At 42.3% G+C, this 22442-nt stretch overlaps 1 protein-coding gene across 4 annotated transcripts in view; it reads right to left on the minus strand.

The window, feature by feature from the left end:
- Positions 1-22442, minus strand: part of DIAPH3 (diaphanous related formin 3) — an 801864-nt gene that overhangs the window by 387596 nt on the left and 391826 nt on the right. For all 4 annotated transcript variants that reach the window (XM_073663944.1, XM_073663945.1, XM_073663943.1 and 1 more), the window contains one exon: positions 21423-21537. In XM_073663944.1, coding sequence (XP_073520045.1) covers positions 21423-21537 — 115 coding nt within the window. The remainder of the gene's footprint in view (positions 1-21422; positions 21538-22442) is intronic.

Consider the following 22442-nt stretch of genomic DNA (forward strand, 5'->3'; position numbering starts at 1 on the left):
TCGCTGCATTCGCAAAATATAAAATTAAATAATCCGATTGGTAAACAGCAGAATGAGAAGAGAGATTGAATTACCGTACATTTTTTTGGCAGCCGCAAAATTGCAAGAAAAAGAGATAAAAACATCGTATCTACCCCAAAAACGCTATCAATAATCATTTTTCAATTTGGGATGAATAATTTTGATTTCAACTATATTCATAAAATAACTCATTTGTTTAACCAGTTTAAGACTGGATCATTTACCCCCGCTGCTGACCAGGCACATTTGATTTCTTCATTCATACGGTTTAAAGAGCTGTAAAAAAAAATTCTCGTTTGAATATTGAAGTCATTTTTGGATCAATTTTTTTCATGATACAAGAAACTTAATTTTTATGGCACCTTTTTTTTTTTTACTGATATTGGGCAATAGCAGTGGAAATATAGGTGAAATAAGTCACTTTTTTTCCCATATTCTTATTTTTTTTATGCCCACACAGGACCACTAAAATTAAAGTATAAAAACTTGTTTCCCATTCTGTAACAAATGTTTTTATATATTGTACACTTTATATGGGGGTGGAGACAGTAACAGCGACTCGGATTGACAGAGGCATTTTATTTTATTACCTGTTGATTTTTTATTTTACACATTGCATTCCCTATAATGCAATAAAAGATCTTTTTTTTTTTTTGGAGGGGGGGGTAGGGGCATTTACATTTTGAAATACTTTTATTTTCATCTTCCTTCCCTTGTACTTGGATCTGGTATATTAGCAGCAGTTACAGGGGAAAAGGAGCCTCCAGGCTGCACAGCAGAACGGTCTGTGTCTCCTATGATCCAGCGATCAGGGTATACAGAGAAGGCACAGACAGTAAGAAAATCTCTGTGCCATCTCCATGGGGATTTTAGCTCTATCTGACAACCGGATCCACGTTTCTGCAGCTACACAATTGCATGTAGCTGCGCTCCTATGCAATGACGTTTTAGAACCTCATTGCAGAGATGGAGCGCGACCCGATGGAGCGCGACCCGATGGAGCGCGACCCGATGGAGCGCGACCCGATGGAGCGCGACCCGATGGAGCGCGACCCGATGGAGCGCGACCCGATGGAGCGCGACCCGATGGAGCGCGACCCGATGGAGCGCGACCCGATGGAGCGCGACCCGATGGAGCGCGACCCGATCGATAAAGTCTATTGGTGGTCGGAAAGCAGTTACAAAACTTAAATTCATTTTCTCACCACATATGAGTTTTGTCAACAGTATCCAACATCAAGCATCATGCACCTGTGTGTGTTCATCTTGGTGTTAGGTTCAGCTTCATACAATGAGGAAGATTTATCAAAAGTATCTGGTTTTTCATTTTTCTTTTAGATGTTTTTCATAAATGAGGCCCACTGAGTTTCCCTCCACAAGTACCGATTTCACTACTTTGAGGGCAGAACTGAAGTGCAGCATATAATAACAGCTTGCGGCAGATTTTTTTCGATGGATCTATACAAATCCCAAATCTGCTTATGAACATGAGGCCGCTGTCTGAGGAGTTGAGCTAGAATTTATCTATTCTGCCGGAAAATGTAAAATATCTTCCGGATATGGTCACAATCATTATTACTGTGTTCCTGTGCTTAATAGTAAAATGTATGCAGATAAAGTTAAAAGATCAACCCGAGAAGACAAAAGACATCATCACAGCCCTCCGATGTTAATTAGAGCGCCATACACCGAGACAATATTCTCAAATATTCCATTAGCAGAAATACAATTACCCACAGGCTCATTTATATAACAAAAATAGAGAGTCTCACTTGTAATTATATTGGAGATTTCTCCACTATCTCATTGAATTAGATTGATCCAGTGTAAAGACCAGATTAAACTATTTGAAAATCATTTTTCTATATATTCTATCGCTATTTTACAGTTTCCATTCTAAGCAAATTATTTAATCCATTCAACAAGAATTTACGGTTTGATCTTGGTCTCATTAACAATTTTACAGAGGCAATTTCCTCACAATGGGCAAATTAACATTTAAGCCTATAAAGTTACAATCCATGAAAACAGATTTATTTTCTGGGTTTGGTGTTGAAAATGATCTAAAAATACTGTGGTCGTACATGATCAATGTGAGCGATGCCTTAAATTACCAGCAGAAGATACTTGTTTGTCTAGGCCTTGTCATTACTACGTTTTAATGAAGAAATATGATGTGAGTCTATGATGCTGCGAATCAAACACAAGAGTCGTCCCATAAAAGCCCTTCATTTCCACACAAGTTATGTACTCCTTGATGTACTAGTCTCGGGACTCAGAAGGAGAGGGTTATCTATGAATGTGTAGTATTCTTATACTGGGATCTGATGACGAGAACTTATTGGCAAAACAGAAGTTGGCGTCGCTAAAACTACAGGGGAATTTTAGAGTAATTTCAGCCAGGTTTCAAGGAGATGAAAAGTTGAAAATTAAGACACACCAAAAATTAAAACCTAAAAAAAAATTGAGCCAAAGCATATGTTGGTATAAGTGCAATGTATAGGTGTGAATTCACTCTGTGGCCATTTAACAAGCAGAACATAAGATAAAAAAATGAGCAAATACCCTTTAGTCAGTAAATAAGTAATATTATTATGTAAATAACATAAGGTACTTAGTTAACATTGTTTTGATCAAAGAAACAAAAGCCATCCCACCACGACAAGGTGTCCCCAATCAGTACGGTACATAGCTCGTAGTTCACCTCACTATGTTTCAGCGGATGTAAAAAATATATAAGGATAGAGTAGGATTTGGGTCCCAACTGTTCAGACACCTGGGCAGGTGTCAGAACATTGAGGACCCAAGTCCTACACTGCCCTTATCTATTTTTACATTCCCTGCAACATAGTGAGGTGAACTACAAGAGTTAGGTACCGTCCCAATTGGGGTACACCTTGTTGTGGTGGGCTGTTTTATGTTTCTTTGATCAAAACAATGTTAACTAAGTACCTTATGTTATTTACATGTACTATTGTTATTTATTTACTGACTAACTAATTTGCTCATTTTATTATTTTCTTAGGTTCTGCACACCAAAAACGGTACAATCATTTTCGTCTTTTTAAGAAGAGGTGAAAAAATTGGGCCAGGCTTTCCAATAGGCATAAATTTGAGCAAATATATGTGGAATGATAAATCTGTTAAAAGGACGCTAAGTGTGCCGGGCAGTGCACTGACCTCCCATAGCATTGAATAGTGCCGTGCACGAGCAGCATGCCTACTCAGAGAAGGGCAGTAAAGATCGTGGTGATCCTCCTAGAATCCTGAAGCAAAAATACTTTACGCCACAAAACGATTTAGGCACGCTTCCGGATACGATTAATAGTGATGCAGGCAGAGACGTTTGTAGAAGGACAATCGGTCCATAAACTCCATTTAATAATGCAGCAAAACAATCCCCAACTAGCGAGCAGCACAGTGGGTCAATGGTTACCACTAGGGGTACGTTTTGTGAATCAAACAGGGCACTATTAATTTTGAGTCATGAAAATAATCAGCCACCCATGGTTTGCAATGAATCTGGCAGAATTCAGTGCTTTATGATTGGGCTTTAGGAAATCTTATTTCATAGTTCCCGCTCCATCCTTAGTGGTGGCTGGGGTGTTGAGTCACCTCACGTCCATATTCAGCATAAAATACGTCTGCTGTTAAGGCTAGGGCTACAGGACCCGTATGTGTAGAGGGTAGGCACCGTTCTAGCGTGTTTTTAGGTTTAGATTAAATAGATATCAGTTACAAAAAAGGGAGAAACACATTTGTGTATGGTCCTATTCATGCACAGTGTTTTTGTTTCCCTTTTCCCCCTATTTGCTTGTTAGGGTGAAAACACAGCATTTTACAGTAGCAGCAAAATAGATAAGATTTCTAAGATGTCTTTCACAAGTATTGTTTTTTTTTTTGAAAGCTGCAGAAAGTCAATTGTTTCAGTGTTTCCTTTAGCTTTTTCCCCATTGAGATCAATGAGGCTGAGGATGAAAGAGTCATGCTACTTACCGGTAACGGGATTTTTCGGAGACCATGACAGCAACACGAGAGAGGGGATCCACCCACCAAGGACAGGAAACCTACAGGCTTAAAAGGGGCGGCCCTCTCTCTCACCTCAGTTTGGATTATAGAGCACTGAGAGGACCACCAGGTTAGTAGACATAGCAAACAACCATTAAACAATATTTTAATAAAACACCAACTAAGTATGAAATCTTTAATTATTAAATAAGGGGTGCTCCCACAATGTGAAGGGAGAGAATATAAGGGTGCTGTCATGGTCTCCGAAAAATCCCGTTACCAGTAAGTAACTTATGACTTTATCGGTCGACGATGACAGCACCACGAGAGAATAGCAGAGATGAAGAAGTCTAGGGAGGGACCACAGCCTGGAGCACCCTTCTCCCAAATGCGAGGTCAGATGAAACACCCAAATCCAGTCTACAGTGCTTATAAAAAGTAGACTGAGAAGACCAGGTAGCAGCCTTACATACAGTGCCTACAAGTAGTATTCAACCCCCTGCAGATTTAGCTGGTTGACACATGCGGAATTAACTTGGCATTGTGACATTTGTACTGTAGATCAGCCTGGAAGTGGGAAATGCACTGCAGCAAATTTTTTTTTTTTTTTTTAAAACGTAAAAAGTTAATTCAGAGTGTCATTTATTATTCAACCCCTCAAACCACAAGAATTCTGTTTGGTCCCCCTAAAGTATTAAGAAGTAGTTCAGGCACCAAGAATAATGAGCTTCACATGTGTGGATTAAAGATCTCTTTTGCCAGCCTTTTCTGACTATTTAAGACCCTCCCCAAACTTGTGAACAGCACTCAGACATGGTCAACATGGGAAAGACAAAGGAGCATTCCAAGGCCATCAGAGACAAGATCGTGGAGGGTCACAAGGCTGGCAAGGGGTACAAAACCCTTTCCAAGGAGTTGGGCCTACCTGTCTCCACTGTTGGGAGCATCATCCGTAAGTGGAAGGCTTATGGAACTACTGTTAGCCTTCCACGGCCTGGACAGCCTTTGAAAGTGTCCTCCCGTGCCGAGACCAGGCTTGTCCGAAGAGTCAAGGCTAACCCAAGGACAACAAGGAAGGAGCTCCGGGAAGATCTCATGGCAGTGGGGACATTGGTTTCAGTCAATACCATAAGTAACGTACTCCACCGCAATGGTCTCCGTTCCAGACGAGCCTGTATGGTACCTTTACTTTCAAAGCGTCATGTCAAGGCTCGTCTACAGTTTGCTCATGATCACTTGGAGGACTCTGAGACAGACTGGTTCAAGGTTCTATGGTCTGATGAGACCAAGATCGAGATCTTTGGTGCCAACCACACACGTGACGTTTGGAGACTGGATGGCACTGCATACGACCCCAAGAATACCATCCCTACAGTCAAGCATGGTGGTGGCAGCATCATGCTGTGGGGCTGTTTCTCTGCCAAGGGGCCTGGCCATCTGGTCCGCATCCATGGGAAGATGGATAGCACGGCCTACCTGGAGATTTTGGCCAAGAACCTCCGCTCCTCCATCAAGGATCTTAAGATGGGTCGTAATTTCATCTTCCAACAAGACAACGACCCAAAGCACACAGCCAAGAAAACCAAGGCCTGGTTCAAGAGGGAAAAAGTCAAGGTGTTGGAGTGGCCTAGTCAGTCTCCTGACCTTAACCCAATTGAAAACTTGTGGAAGGAGCTCAAGAATAAAGTCCACATGAGACACCCAAAGAACCTAGATAACTTGGAGAAGATCTGCATGGAGGAGTGGGCCAAGATAACTCCACAGACCTGTGCCGGCCTGATCAGGTCTTATAAAAGACGATTATTAGCTGTAATTGCAAACAAGGGTTATTCCACAAAATATTAAACATAGGGGTTGTATAATAATTGACCCACACTTTTATGTTTAAAATTTAATAAAATTCAACTGAGCAACATAACTTTTTGGTTTGTAAGATTTATGCTTCTGTTCATAAAACCTACTCTCGTTTGCAGTTTGAAGGCTCTAACTTATTTGCATCTTATCAAACCAGCTAAATCTGCAGGGGGTTGAATACTACTTGTAGGCACTGTATGTCTTCCATTGAGACACCCGTCATCTCCGCCCACGAGGTCACCACTGTCCGGGTAGAGTGAGCCTTCAACCCCTGTGGCGCTTCCTCACCGCTGGAAGCATAAGTTAGCATAATAGCCTCCCTAAACCAACTAGCTATGGTGGACTTAGCAACCTTAAGCCCCTTTCTAACCCCTTGGTAGGAGATAAACAAAGAACTATCTTTCCTGAAAGCCTGAATGACCGAGAGGTACCTAATCACACATCTCCTTACATCTAATGTATGAAATTCTGCCTCTTTTCGGTTACTCGGATTAGGGCAGAAAGAGGGTAGGACTACTTCTTGGAGTCTATGGAAACGGGAAGCTACTTTAGCGAGATAAGCTGGGTCAGGTCTAAGAATTATTCTATCGTCCAGGAGCTGAGTGAAAGGTGAAGCCGAAGACAGAGCCTGGATAACACTGATCCTCCTAGCTGATGTTAGAGCTATTAGAAGAGCTGTTTTAAGGGAGATGGACTTAAGGGACGCTAAATCTATTGGTTCAACAGGCGAGCTGGTTGGTGCCTTTAGAACTAAATTTAGATCCCAGGGTACTAATTTGCTTTTGATGACAGGCCTGGATCTAAACACGGCTTTGATAAAGCGAGAAACCCAGTAATTGCCCGCTAAGTCACAGTTATATAGGGTACCAAAGGAAGAGACTTGGACCTTTAGGGTACTTGTCACCAACCCCAACTCAAGGTCCTTTTGTAAAAACTCTAAAATTTTACCAATTGGTGCCCCCTCACCAACTGTAGAACAGGAAAAAGAAAGATTTCTTCCAAGTTCTACCGTAAATTCTATTAGTGATAGGTTTTCTACTACGCATTAGTGTAGCTACTAGGTCCCGAGAGAACCCTTTACGTTCTAACAGCAACCTCTCAAGTTCCACATCATCAAGTGGAGGCCAGGAGCTTGAGGATGGACTATTGGACCCTGGACAAGGAGATCCGGAATTTCGGGTAGGACCCAAGGATCGGAGATCGACGTCTTCCTCAGGCATGAGAACCAGGGCCTCCTGGGCCAAAAAGGTGCGACCAGAAGAACCCTCGCCTTGTCCTCTCTGATCTTTCTTATGACCATGGGAAGATGATTCAATGGGGGAAAGGCATAGGCCAGGCTGAAATCCCAAGTTACTTGTAAGGCGTCCACTGCCAGGGGATTTTCTCTGGGATTTAGGGAAAAAAAAGAGCTCTGTCTTTTGATTTAGTTTCGTGGCAAAGAGGTCTACCACCAGAGGCCCCCATCTTCGGACTATTTGGGAGAAAATGTCCTGATTTAGTTTCCATTCTTCTTGCCTCAGAGGATAGTGGCTTAAGTAGTCTGCTTTTCTATTTTCTTTTCCTTTGATGTGGAGGGCCGTTAAGGAAAGGAGATGACATTCCGAATTCTGAAAAACATGAGCCATGACCTCCACTATAACCTTAGTAAACACCCGGGGAGCTATGGCCAGACCAAATGGCAGGGCCCTAAACTGGAAATGTTTAATCTCTCCATCTATGATCAAAGTTACCCTAAGGTATTTCTGGAAATCCTTATGTATAGGTACATGGTAATAGGAGTCTTTTAAATCTAACACCACCATGTAACAGCCTGAAAAAAGCAACTTTATTGTTGATTTTACACTCTCCATCTGAAAGGGGGGGGGCTATCAAAAACTTATTAAGGGCTTTCAAGTTAATGGTACACCTAAATGAACTGTCAGGCTTAGAAACGAAAAAGAGAGGCGAGTAGAATTCTAGCCCCCTTTCCGATGACGGGACTTCCACCAGGACTGCTTTACGAACCAAGTCCAGGACTTCCATTTGTAGGGCCACCTGCTCTAACACTGAGGAACGGACTGGGGTCAAGATGAATCTCCCATGAGGAATCTCCTGGAACTCAAACCTCAGACCCGAACCTACCAGATCAAGGATCCAGTTACTGGCAGAAATTTTTGTTCAGGCAGGTAAGAAGCCCAATAGCCCCCCCCCCCCCCCCCCCCACACCTGGGCTATGAGTCATTGACTTGGTTTCCAGGGCCCTCGAGTAGAACAGCCCTCTACCTTTCGGCCTGGGGTCTTCCCACTTTTACAGACCCTTCTGCGGTCTTTTTCGTAGAAATCTTCTTCTATGGAAAGGACGTTTATAAGTGGGAACGGACAAGCTAGGGAACCCTTTCTTCTTGTCACTAGCTTTATCCAGAATCTCGTCCAGAACGGGCCCAAAAAGATGTTCCCCATCACATGTTATAGTATAGAGTTTCGTTCTTGCCTGAATATCACCTGGCCAACATTTAAGCCACAGGGCTCTACGGGCTGCGTTGGACATGGCGGCCAACCATGCTGCCAAATTGACTGAATCCGCGGAGGCATCCACCAAGAAAGCTGCTGCCCCCTGTAAGAGTGACATATCTGATCATATCTCTTTCCTGGGTGTGTAATTCTTCAGATGGGATTCAAGCTGGTCCAGCCATACCATTAGAGACCTGGCTATACAGGTTGCGGCAACCGCCGGCTTTAAAGCCCCAGCAGTTGATTCCCAGGTTCCTTTGAGAAAGGTGTCAGCTTTCCTGTCCAAAGGGTCCTTAAGGGCCCCTATATCATCAAAGGGAAGGGACGATCGTCTAGATGCTTTAGCTATGGCCACATCTATTTTTCAGGCCTTCTCCCAGGAGAAGAGGCCGAGTCTTCAAAGGGGTATTTTCTCTTAAAGGAGGGAGAGCACCCTTTCTCTCCGGTCTTTTCCATTCTCTATGTATCAGGTCCTGAAGTTTATCATTAAAAGGAAAACTTCTTCTTTTCCTTTGCCCCAGCCCCCTGAACATTACGTCCTGGATTGATTTCTCTGGTCTGGCATCTGTAATGCCCATAATTGAGCAAACCGCTTTAACCAAGCCATCAATCTCGTTAAGGGGAAAACAATGCTGACCAGCACCACTATCTGAGAAAGCGGATGATGAAGAGGCTGAGTTGTCAGCGCACAACTCATAAGCTGACGACAGGGAGTCAACAGGGGCTGGGGAGATCTCACAGTCTGTATCCACCTTCCTCTTAGCTTTATTAGAAAGGATTTTACTAATTTCAGACTTGACTAAGGTTTTCAATCCTGAGGAAAAACTAGGGGTCTCATCTGATAGCGTCTGATTGATAAAGGGTTGGCACAATTTTTTGCGATATGAGTCTGGAAGGACGGTGTTACACAATGCACATTCAAAATGCTTGGTCTTGGAGGCACACTTCTTCCCCTATTAAAAAATAGAAGAGGAGAAGGGATACTCCATAACTAAATGAACTTTCTCAAAGATCACTTACCCAGGCGGCTCAAAGGGCTGGTACCAATTTGGAGGAAGGACATTTCTCAGCCGGGGGATATTCCCTGGAGGCTGCAGATTCGTTCATCCTGCTGGAGCTATGATGACTGGACCTGGATGCCGAACCTTGCTTTCCTGAGGACCGGGCATTACCAGTAGCCCAAGGGCGACGTGCCTTTTGAAGCTCCCCAAACAGCTGCTGAGATGGTGAAGATGGCTGCTGAACTTGCTGCTGCTAATCACTTTCTGTCTCCATGATAATGAGAAGTGAAGCTGGGAAGCCTGGAACAACGGTGCTTGGGCAGTTAAATAGTAGCACCTGTTCCACCCTTAAATTTTTAATCACGTTACCTCTTTTTTTTTTTCACAGGGACGCCACTGCGGTTAGTACCGCACTATATTAGAGTTCCAGATGCACGTGACAGAAACTTCCGGTTCCGGTCATGTGACCGCCGAGGGTCGCGGTGACGTCATTGAGCCACGACTCACAGGAGAAGGCCAGAAGTGCGGGCCTGCGCGAGCACAGAGAACGCCGAGACGCTCCAGCCGCCGCCACTCCAGGTAGGCTCCAGAGGGATGATCAGCCTGTCTCCCCAGGTCGTAGGCACCGTTGAACCGACGGAGCTGCCACCCCAGACAGGGGCGCAGACCCCCGGAATATCCAGAGCGCCATCCTCTGCTGGGTGTCGATGGGAATGGCACTCCATGCAACCCCGCCATCATCCTCAAAGCGTTGGTGGGCCTGCAACCCCAGAAAGGGGCGCAGTCCCACTGCAGTCTGGATCAGTCCAGGGGCAGCCCCTCCTCCAGGTAGGGGCGCAGACCTGGCTGTAGAAAGAGATGATAGGGCTGCCATCCCAGATAGGGGCGCAGCTCCCACTGCTATCAAGTGCAAAAAAAGATGATGGGCATTCCCCAGATAGGGGTGCCCTCGCATAGCTGACGCTGGAGCTGCCGATCCCAGATAGGGGCGCTGCTCGACAGCCTTCGCCACATCCAGGTTCGCACGGAGATCTTCCATGAGCCTGCTATAGGTTCCCTCCATCAAGGACAGGAAACCACACTGAGACGAGAGAGAGGGCGGCCCCTTTTAAGCCTGTAGGTTTCCTGCCCTTGGTGGGCGGATCCCCTCTCTCATGGTGCCGTCATGGTCGACCGATAAACATATATTTTTATTTGCAGTACCTGCTGCATTTTTTTGGGCAAATTCTCTGCGTTTTTCTTGTGGAAAAGCAACAAACGCTGCTGTTTCTCTTCAATTACATTTTATTATAACCAGGATGGATACTTGTAGTGCTCCTAAATCTATCAGCATAAAGATATGGAAAGAAAATAATCCAGGGAATAAAAGATTACATAAATCTCTGGGTGCGGTATTATGGCTTTTTAATATTTTTATGCACCTTTTGGAATTACCAGCAATCTTCAGTTTAGATGTTACCTGAAGGAACCAATCTCTGGTTTAACAACATAGCAGATTCCCTTTAAATAAGGCAAAAATTAGTCAATCGGAGGGTTTTTGGCATATAACCTGAGAGAGCAGCATAAAGTAGGGATAGAGACCCCGATTCCAAGGATGTGTCACTTATTAGGCGATGTTCTATAGTTTCCATACAATCAGTGTTTTATCAGCAGGGGATTATCACTAGAACACTAGGACTCACATACAAGCCAGTCAGGCTAATCTGTGTAACCCCGCCCCCACCACTGATTGGCTGCTTGATGACAATGCACAGTGTACACAGGAAGCTGCCAGTCAGTGATGTGGACGGGGTTACACACAGCTCCGCATTCAGAGCACTGCTACATTTACAACAGAGAAAACAGATTCCATTGAAGCTGCATCAAGTAGCCCAGTAAGTGACACATCATTAGAATCAGACTCTCAGCCCCTACATCATGCTGCTCTCAGATTATATAGCAAAAACCTGCTGACAGATTCCTTTTAAGTGTTCTATCGGGTTTAGGGGACACATTTTAAGAAAAAATGAGTGTTTTTGCATAGGTTTAACGTTCAGGATGGTGAGGCCCCTAAAGAATGATTGTGAAGCTGTGGCATATAGAAGCATACCTATCGTTATAATCTACATAAAGCATGTAATGTAAATGTCACCTTGCTAGATAGAATTCATAATGGCTGGAAAGATGTGCTGTATTGCAGGCAGGATCTATATGAGCAGGATCTGTTTTCTTTAATAGACCGGAGATATTAGGAAATAAAGCTGCAGCTCTGCGAATGGCAGCCCTATAATGGCTAGTATATTCATGAGGACTACATTTTAATATTCCCATGCTCAGAGAACAAGCACTTATAATTAATTTTCAAAGTGAATTCTAAATTTATTAAATTCCATTTTCTCTGTAATAAATGGTCTGGCAATGGCAATGCCGGCTGATGCTTCTCAATATAGGGGGAAGAATGCAATATCACACAATGACTGATCTAAGGTCAACATGTGTGTCACTGTGCCACCGAACTACTTAAGTGGATGAAGTAAAGATAGAAAACACAGTACATAGAAATTGTTCATGACGCGAAAGAGGGACAACTTTCTATTCTAGCAGCAGGAACAAGAGTGACATCTTGTGACATTTCTATAAAGCAAACAAAAAAAAAAAAAAAATCACAAAATTTCTATGCTTTAGTATCTATAGAAAAAATTACAGATCATGCATCACGCATCTGAAAATCAGCCCCATATATACATGACTTAATGGTTATTAACGTGGAAACATACTGCAATCCAAAGATGCAACATATTCACATCTGGTAAATATCCCAAACCCCTAAAAAATGATTGTATTTTGCCCAGAAGTCTTGTCATTTCCATAAGTTTTGAAAGCAAGGATAATGCAGCACTTTCTTCACGGACCCATTAATTCTGATGGGTGACTTTGGTCCGTGACTTGGATCACACACGAACAGATGTTACGTTATTCTTTTGTGGACATTGAGGACATGTGAACATGCCCACCGACTATGATGGCTACATTTAAAAAAAAAAAAAACATGGACAAAACATGTATGTGAAAAATCGATATCTGAATGGGGCCTAACAAAGCACATCAGCTGTGAGAGCAAGTGGGTATATCTGTTAGTGATCTTTCCACCACACACCCCTATGCACATTGGCTAATATTACAAATAATGTAATATTGGGCACAGCCAATGTTTAATGAACACTTGGTGCTACATATTTTTAAAAAGAACACAACCGCAAGCATCAAAAAAGCCAAATATACAAAACACGTGCATGCCATGTGTGTCTAATAATATGAGAAGACTACACTCTACAAACGATTAAAGCCACAATAAAAGTGATAAAGTGACCCGAATCACACTCCAACTGCAACTGTGTTAGGGTAGTAGAGATGCATAGAGGCAGCCGCTCATATATCAATACACAAAAAAAATATTCTGACTGACTCATTTCTATTAGGGCCCTTACACACTGCGCTTGGTCCCACATTTAGTGGTCCTTTCGGGGATTAAGTCTTAGCAACCCCTACCTTCCCCCGTAACATAGAATTCGGGAGTATGCGCCAACAGGGCCTTTGACTATAATGGTGCCAACAGAGTCGACGTGTGCTCTGTAGTGCATCATTTTCAGGCGTGTATGCCTGACACAGGAGGTAGACACTGTAGACTGCATCTATGTCTCCGCCTCCAGTAGGCGTATATGCCCAAAAATGATGCAAAACAGAGCACACTGACTGTCGGCACCATTACAGTCAATGGCACCGTCAATGCATACTTCCGAATCCCGTTTTGAGGGGGGTTCAGATGTAAGCCGCGACCACCAGAAGCAGCGAGCAATTAGCTCAGTGGACTTGCAGATGCCCACATGACCGGCCAGCTTGGATTATTGTCCCCAGCACAGCATTCTCTTCCTCCTTTCAGTAGGAACAATGGCTTTACACAGAGGAATGTCTCGTACAAGAACAGGAGCCAATTAAAATGATATGATGGGTAAATGATATGATGTGACTCCTGCTCAGAATCAGACACAAAGGACTGAGACAAGACATCCGCTTTAAAAATCTTCTCTGCAGGACGGAAATGCAACCCAAAGTCGGAACGGGCGAAGAAGAGTGCCCACCTGGCTTGACGAGTATTTAGCCGTTGGGTAGTCTGCAGAAAGGTCAAATTATTATGGTCCGTGTAGATTATTACTGGAGAGCTGGCGCCTTCCAGTAGATGTCGCCATTCTTCAAGCGCCATTTTAATGGCCATTAATTCACGATCCCCAATTGTATAGTTCCACTTGGCCAGCGAAAAACAGTTTTGAGAAAAAAGTCACAAGAGGCAGACTTCCCCGGCACAGAGGAGGCATCCACTTCTAGGAGAAACTGTTTGTTAGGATCGGGGTGGTGCAGCACCGGAGTTCTCACCAAGGCCTCTTACCAATGCTGGAAGCCCGACACTGCCGACTCAGGCCAGACTCTGGAATTAGCTCCCTTCTTGGTTAAAGCGGAGATGGGTGCCATGCGGGGAAAGAAGTGCAGAATAGATTGTCTGTGGAAGTTGGAAAAACCCATGAACCGCTTGATGGCATGCAAACCTTGGGGACGATGGCCAACAGAGATCAGCATAAACCCTTTCAGGATCCATTTTGAGACCCTGGCTGGAAACATGGAAACAATGTAGCCGATTTAAGGCAAGGAGGGTTTTTCGAAGACCTATTTGGACAACTTGGAAAACAAATTGTTCCCCTGTAGACGCTGCAGAACCTGACGAACGTGTCTTCTATGGGCAGGTAAATCAGGAGGGACAATTAGGATTTTGTCCAAATACAAGACCACGGAAACATAGAAGAGATCCCGGAAGATGACGTTAACAAATTCCTGAAACACGGCGGATGTGTTGCACAGACCAATGGGCATTACAAGATACTCGTAGCGACCGTCATGGGTATTAACCCCTATGTGCCTTTGGACATCTAGGTACATCCAAGGTCGTGTCCCTACCTTTTTTGCAGGCTCCGGTGAGGAGTGCGTATCTTTCCCTGTACATGACAGCTGATCTGATAGGACGGATTCTATTAAAAAAACAATTATTAATTCCGGATGGTACAGCGCTTCGCTCTCTAGCATGAACATGCCAATCTCTGTAATTACCAACAAGTTTGTGGCGTAGAATGAAAAAAATAGTCCAGACAAAGTGGAGAGTGACAGGGGAAGCATCAGAACAGTGACCCTTACGATTATAATTAATGTGGGGGAGGGGTTTACAAGTGAATGCCGGAAAATTAATATAAAAGGCTATAAGAAGAAGAACCCCATCAAGATCTACAGTAGTTCTTTTTTACCTGTTTGCAGTTATAAAGTAAAATTCTAGGCAATAAGATGAAAATCAGGTACAGAACACAGATTCAACTAGCGCTTCTGGTTACATTTCATGTCTAGAGAACCTGTCGCCTCTGCCTGTTTTACTAAAGAATTCTCTGCCCTGTAACAGAAGATTAAGCAACACTTATTTTCTTATCCGTCTGCATTCCTCCCTTTCTCCTTCTAAACTTTCATTAATAAATTGACAACGAGGCATTACCTCTAGTGATGAGCGAGCATGCTGAGTTACTCGAGATTTATGAGCATGCTCGGGTGTTTTTCGAGCATCATCGGCGTACTCGAACGTTATGTTTGAGTCACTGTGTGTGCATGATTTGCGACTGTTTGACAGCTTTAATACATGTGAGGAATGCCAGTTTGTTAGGCATTCCTCACATGTATTAAAGCTGTCCAGCAGTCGCATATCATGCACACACAGTGACTCAAACATAAAATTCGGGTACGCCGCAAATACTCTGCTAGCACCCGAGCATGCTCGTCGAAAGGGTTGACAGAACACGCTTGCGCATCACTAATTACCACTTGTGTGGAAGACCCCAATCACATAGTGCTGAAATTGTCGATCTGACACACCTCTGAAAAAGGAATAGCAAAACCCAGAGGAACGTCACAATGCACAGATGTGAGAAATCATTGTATTCACTACAACAGGCATGTCAGGAGAGCCGACTGGTCTTTTTTCGGCTGTTGTTTTTTCCTCCCGATCTTCCAAGAGTCATACACTTTATTTTTGCATTGATACAGCCTTAATGCGGACATATTTTTCGAAAGAAGAGTTGTAGTTTTGAATAGCACCATCCATTTTACCATTCTATTTACTGGAAAACAGGAAAAAATCTCCAAGTGCGGTGAAATTGTACAAAAATTGGCAATTGTTTTTTGGTGTTTTCTTTACGGAGGTCATTATGCTGTAAAAATTACCCAGCAAGATGATTCTTCAGGTCAGTGCAAAATGGCAACACTAAACTTCTATAGCTTTTTTCTTTGTGTAATAAAAATCATTCAGAAATTCGTAAGTACATTTTTTTGCTTCTCTCATCATTTTCTGAGACCTTTAACGTTTTCATTTTTACGTCGTTGGAACTGAGTGAGGGCTTGTTTTTTGTGTGGTGAGGTAAAGTTTTTGTTGATACCATTTTGGGGTATTTTTATTCAATGTTGCAGCATTTTTTTTTATTTAATTTTTTTTATATACTTTTTACATTTACCAATTGGGTTAATTAAATTTATATCTTGATAGATGTAATTTTTATGAATGTAGTATTACCACATATGCATTTTTTATTTCTTTATTTTTAAAGGGCGGAAAAGGGGAAGTAATTTTTTTTTTTAGTTAAATCTGCAAATTATTAGATTACTTATTCTACATATACATTTACAGAACAGACCAAAAGTTTGGACACACCTTCTCATTTAAAGATTTTTCTGTATTTTCATGACTATGAAAATTGTACATTCACACTGAAGGCATCAAAACTATGAATTAATACATGTGGAATTATATACTTAACAAAAAAGTGTGAAACAACTGAAAATATGTCTTATATTCTAGGTTCTTCAAAGTAGCCACCTTTTGCTTTGATGACTGCTTTGCACACTCTTGGCATTCTCTTGATGAGCTTCAAGAGGTAGTCACCGGAAATGGACTTCCAACCATCTTGAAGGAGTTCCCAGAGATGCTTAGCACTTGTTGGCCCTTTTGCCTTCACTCTGCGGTCCAGCTCACCCCAAACCATCTCGATTGGGTTCAGGTCTGGTGACTGTGGAGGCCAGGTCATCAGGCGTAGCACCCCATCACTCTCCTTCTTGGTCAAATAGCCCTTACACAGCCTGGAGGTGTGTTTGGGGTCATTGCCCTGTTGAAAAATAAATGATGGTCCAACTAAACGCAAACCAGATGGAATAGCATGCAGCTGCAAAATGCTGTGGTAGCCATGCTGGTTCAGTATGCCTTCAATTTTGAATAAATCCCCAACAGTGTCACGAGCAAAGCACCCCCACACCATCACACCTCCTCCTCCATGCTTTACGGTGGGAACCAGGCATGTAGAGTCCATCCGTTCACCTTTTCTGCATTGCACAAAGACACGATGGTTGGAACCAAAGATCTCAAATTTGGACTCATCAGACCAAAGCACAGATTTCCACTGGTCTAATGTCCATTCCTTGTGTTCTTTAGCCCAAACAAGTCTCTTCTGCTTGTTGCCTGTCCTTAGCAGTGGTTTCCTAGCAGCTATTTTACCATGAAGGCCTGCTGCACAAAGTCTCCTCTTAACAGTTGTTGAAGATATGTGTCTGCTGCTAGAACTCTGTGTGGCATTGACCTGGTCTCTAATCTGAGGTGCTATTAACCTGCAATTTCTGAGGCTGGTGACTCGGATAAACTTATCCTCAGAAGCAGAGGTGACTCTTGGTCTTCCTTTCCTGGGGCGGTCCTCTTGTGAGCAAGTTTCTTTGTAGCACTTGATGGTTTTTGCAACTGCACTTGGGGACACTTTCAAAGTTTGCCCAATTTTTCACACTGACTGACCTTCATTTCTTAAAGTAATGATGGCCACTCGTTTTTCTTTACTTTGCTGCTTTTTTCTTTCCATAATACAAATTCTAACAGTCTATTCAGTAGGACTATCAGCTCTGTATCCACCGGACTTCGGCACAACACAACTAATGGTCCCAACCCCATTTATAAGGCAAGAAATCCCACTTATTAAACCTGACAGGGCACACCTGTGAAGTGAAAACCATTTCCTGTGACTACCTCTTGAAGCTCATCAAAAGAATGCCAAGAGTGTGCAAAGCAGTCGTCAAAGCAAAAGGTGGCTACTTTGAAGAAACTTGAATATAAGACATATTTTCAGTTGTTTCACACTTTTCTGTTAAGTATATAATTCCACATGTGGTAATTCATAGTTTTGATGCCTTCAGTGTAAATGTACAATTTTTAAAGTCATGAAAATACAGAAAAATCTTTAAAATGAGAAGGTGTGTCCAAACTTTTGGTCTGTACTGTAAATGTATATGTAGAATAAGTCTGTACTGTATATATACATATTATATATATATATATTGCAAACACCGGAATTGCAGGGTATAGTAACATAGTTTTAAGGTTGAAGGAAGACTGAGTCCATCTAGTTCAACCCATAGCCTAACATGTTGATCCAGAGGAAGGCAAAAAAAAAACATGTGGCAAACACCAAGCTCCACATTGGGGAAAAAAATTCCTTCCCGACTCCATACGACAATCAGACTAGTTCCCTGAATCAACGCCCTATCAAGGAATCTAGTATATATAACCTGTAATATTATACTTTTCAAGAAAGACATCCATGCCCTTCTTACATTTTAATAGTGAATCACTCATTACAACATCATGCGGCAGAGAGTTCCATAGTCTCACTGCTCTTACAGTAAAGAATCCCCGTCTGTGATTATGATTAAACCTTCTTTCCTCCAGACGTAGAAGATGCCCCCTTGTCCCTGTCTCAGGCCTCAGAGTAAAAAGATCAGTAGAAAGGTCTTTGTACTGTCCCCTCATATACTTGTACATAGTAATAAGATCACCCCTAAGCCTTCGTTTTTCCACAGTAAATAACCCCAAGTGTAATAACCTGTCTTGGTATTGCAGACCCCCCAGTCCTCTAATAACCTTGGTCGCTCTTCTCTGCACCCGCTCTAGTTCAGCTATGTCTTTCTTATACACTGGAGACCAGAGCTGTGCACAGTATTCTAAGTGTGGTCGCACTAGTGACTTGTATAGAGGTAAAATTATGTTCTCCTCATGAGCATCTATGCCTCTTTTAATGCATCCCATTATTTTATTTGCCTTTGTAGCAGCAGCCTGACACTGGCCACTAAACGTGAGCTTGTCGTCCGCCAATACACCCAGGTCTTTTTCAGTTACAGTTTTGCCCAGAGTTTTACAATTAAGGGTATAATTATACATTTTATTTCCTCTGCCCAAGTGCATTACCTTACATTTGTCCCCATTGAAGCTCATTTGCCATTTATCAGCCCAAGCTTCTAGTTTACATAGATCCTCTTGTAATATAAAATTGTCATCCTCTGTATTGATTACCCTGCAGAGTTTAGTGTCATCTGCAAATATTGAAATATTATTCTCTATGCCCCCTACAAGGTCATTAATAAATATGTCAAAAAGAAGTGGGCCCAATACTGACCCCTGTGGTACCCCACTGTTAACTGAGACCCAGTCTGAGTGTTTTCCATTAATAACCACCCTTTGTTTCCTATCACTGAGCCAATTCTTAACCCACATACATATATTTTCCCATATCCCCATTGTTCTCATTTTATGCATCAACCTTTTGTGTGAAACCGTATCAAAAGCTTTTGAAAAGTCCATATACACAACATCCACTGCATTTCCTTGGTCCAGTCCAGAAATTGCCTCCTCATAAAAACTGATCAGATTAGTTTGACAGGAACGGTCCCTCGTAAACCCATGTTGATATTGGGTCATGAGGTTATTCTTCTTCAGATACTCTAGTATAGCATCTCTTAGGAAACCCTCCAGGATTTTACCCACAGTAGAGGTTAAGCTTACTGGCCTATAATTTCCAAGTTCAGTTTTTGTCCCCTTTTTGAATATTGGCACCACATTTGCTATACGCCAGTCCTGTGGTACAGACCCTGTTATTATGGAATCTTTAAAGATTAAATATTATGGTCTATCTATGACGTTACTTAATTCCTGCAGTACTCGCGGGTGTATCTCATCCAGGCCCGGGGATTTGTCAACTTTAGTGATTTTTAGACGCCGCCGTACTTCCTGCTGGGTTAAGCAAGTGACATTTAATGGAGAATTTTTGTTATCACTGATCATGTTTTCTGTCATGCTATTTTCTTGTGTAAATACGGTTGAAAAAAATCATTTAGCATATTGGCTTTTTCCTCATCCTCATCCACCATTTCACCCAGACTATTTTTAAGGGGGCCAACACTATCATTTTTTAGTTTTTTACTATTTATGTAGTTAAAGAATATTTTGGGGTTATTTTTACTTTCTCTGGCAATGATTCTCTCTGCCTCAATCTTTGCTGCCTTGATTTGGTTTTTACAGAATTTATTTAATTTTCTATATTTATTTAATGCCTCATCACTACCTACTTGCTTTTGTTCTTTAAATGCTTTCTTTTTGTCACTTATTGCGCCCCTTACAGCTCTATTTAGCCATAGTGGTTTCCTCCTATTTCTAGCATGTTTATTCCCAAAGGGTATATATTGTGCACAGGTCCTATTCAGGATGCTAATAAATGTCTCCCATTTGCTTTGTGTAGCTTTATGTCTCAGGATATCGTCCCAGTTTATTGCACTAAGATCATCTCTCAACCGTTGGAAATTTGCCTTCCTGAAGTTTAGTGTCCTTGTAACCCCTCTACTACACATCTTATTAAAGGTTACATGAAAACGTATTATTTTGTGATCACTATAACCCAAGTGACCCCCAACTCGTATATTTGATATGCGGTCTGGCCTATTGGTTAATATTAGGTCTAGCAGTGCCCCCCTTCTTGTTGGGTCCTGAACCAGTTGTGAAAGGTAATTGTCTCTCATAGTTGTCAAAAACCTATTACCTTTGCTTGAACTACAGGTTTCTATTCCCCAATGTATTTCAGGGTAGTTGAAGTCTCCCATAATAATGACTTCTCCTTGAGTCGCAGCTTCATCTATTTGCTTTACGAGGATATTCTCGATATTTATAGGTAAAAAAGACGTTCTCCTATGAAGTCCATCTGCAATCTTGGATTTATAGGAGGATGAAAATGGGGGGTGACGAGGACCTTGAGTAGACTCCTGGCTGCCAGGACAAACAAAGATTGTGTCGTGGGTAGCTGTTGACCACGCAGTCAACTGCAATCATGTAATTTAAATGCCGCGGGCAAGGATTGACCACAACATTTAAGTGGTTAAACTATAATAATTGGAGCATCATCAGGCCACTGTATTTACAGGCAAGTGCCTGTTATTTATTACTGAAAGCATCTGCCTGGTATGGCGCAGCCTCAGCTTCTGAGCCCGTTCCATACACGGGGACCTAACATAACATGTACTAATAAGTCTTAAGTTGGGAGAATCTGGCACCAGGGATATATTTTCCAATCTGATAGCAGAAAAAAAATAGGGAAAGAGAACCCGATTCCAGTGATGTATCACTTACTGGGCTCCTTGCTGTAGTTTTCATAAAATCAGTGTTTACTGCATCTCTGCTAGTCCTCTCAATGTTAAGTTCTGTAGATCCCCGCCTACAACACTGACATAATTCGCCTATTACCATGTATTGGCAGAAAGCTGCTAATCAGGGGTGGGTCTATGTAGTAGACGCTTACCTCTGAGATAACCAGCAGGGCTACAGCACATAATAGTGTTATATTAAACTAGAGCAAGAAGCCCACTAACTTCAGCATCGCCAATATCATCTCCTCTATAGGAAACCTTGACAGATTAGGTTGTTTCTCTATAACTACGGCAATATTCTACCTGTATGACACAAGATAGTAGAAGAATCTAGGACAGTAAAGCAGCAAGAAATGAAAGGTTTGTGATAAATCAATCCCAGAATCAGACTGGGTCAGCACCTAGGCAGATAGTAAACCAGTGGGACTTGCAGGCGATCATACATACACTCCGCAGAATGGCATAAGTGGTATTTCTTGTTACCTTTTCTTTGACATGAGAAGGTATTCTCTAGTTGATTGAATAAATCCTTATCTTCAAATTTGTCCTCCTTTGCATTCACCCAGAAACAATTCTCCGTCATTTCATTTGGTCGAATCTAAAAAATGTACGGGAGGGACAGTTAGGAAGAAATATAAATGAAATCATAATTATACTTTCACCTTTATTTTTATTTAAATAAGTGTTATCAAATAATAAATCTCACCACTAAATTGGTTTATTAACCCTCTCCCATTATTTATATGCCATCTCATCGCCGCCAGCTGCAGCCCATTCCCGGTAATATTTGAGCAATCTTCTGTAGTTAGTGATTTCCTCAGCTAGTAGACTTTTGACTTTTTAAAACAACATTGCTTATGACAAATGTCTGTTGTCAAAGAAAAATTCTAATCTGCTTAAGGCAGAGCTGATAAAAGACTTTGTTAGTTAAAAGGGAAAAATGTGCACGGAATAAAAATGCAAAGAGACGTGAAGGCGAGCAGTGTCAGTGCGGCCCATCATCTGTCCCACTGCAGTGCACAGAAAAGGAGCAGGATGGGATGTTATTCTTACAATCTACAACATCATTTATGGTATATTGACCCCAAATCAGAAAGATCTCAGCTATTTACTGAGTTCCATTCTTTCCATAGTCTAAGGAAGATAAGGGGTACATTATAAAACTGGGAATAGGAACCTACACAGCACATTTTTGGGATTGCTGTCCCAGTGGTAGCCCCATCTCAGACATTTATGTTATACTCTATTAACAGCACTAATAAAATAACACCCCACGAGGTCAACCACTTTCTAGCATTTGCTTAAAGGGTAAACACTATGATGATAACAATATTTAATTTCCTTCTATCAGAATTCAGGATGTTTAGAAGTTGCATTGTACAGAAAGGCTGTCCAGGACTTTGATACTGATGGCGCATCCAACCGATCAGCTGGACACCGGTCCCCCGAAGAGCACCGTGTATACAGCCAGACCACCACTGCTACATACACCGCCTCCTGCCT

Source organism: Phyllobates terribilis, unplaced genomic scaffold, assembly GCF_046119375.1.
Source record: "Phyllobates terribilis strain yellow unplaced genomic scaffold, ASM4611937v1 Scaffold_2__4_contigs__length_985480577, whole genome shotgun sequence".
NCBI classification, from domain to species: domain Eukaryota; kingdom Metazoa; phylum Chordata; class Amphibia; order Anura; family Dendrobatidae; genus Phyllobates; species Phyllobates terribilis.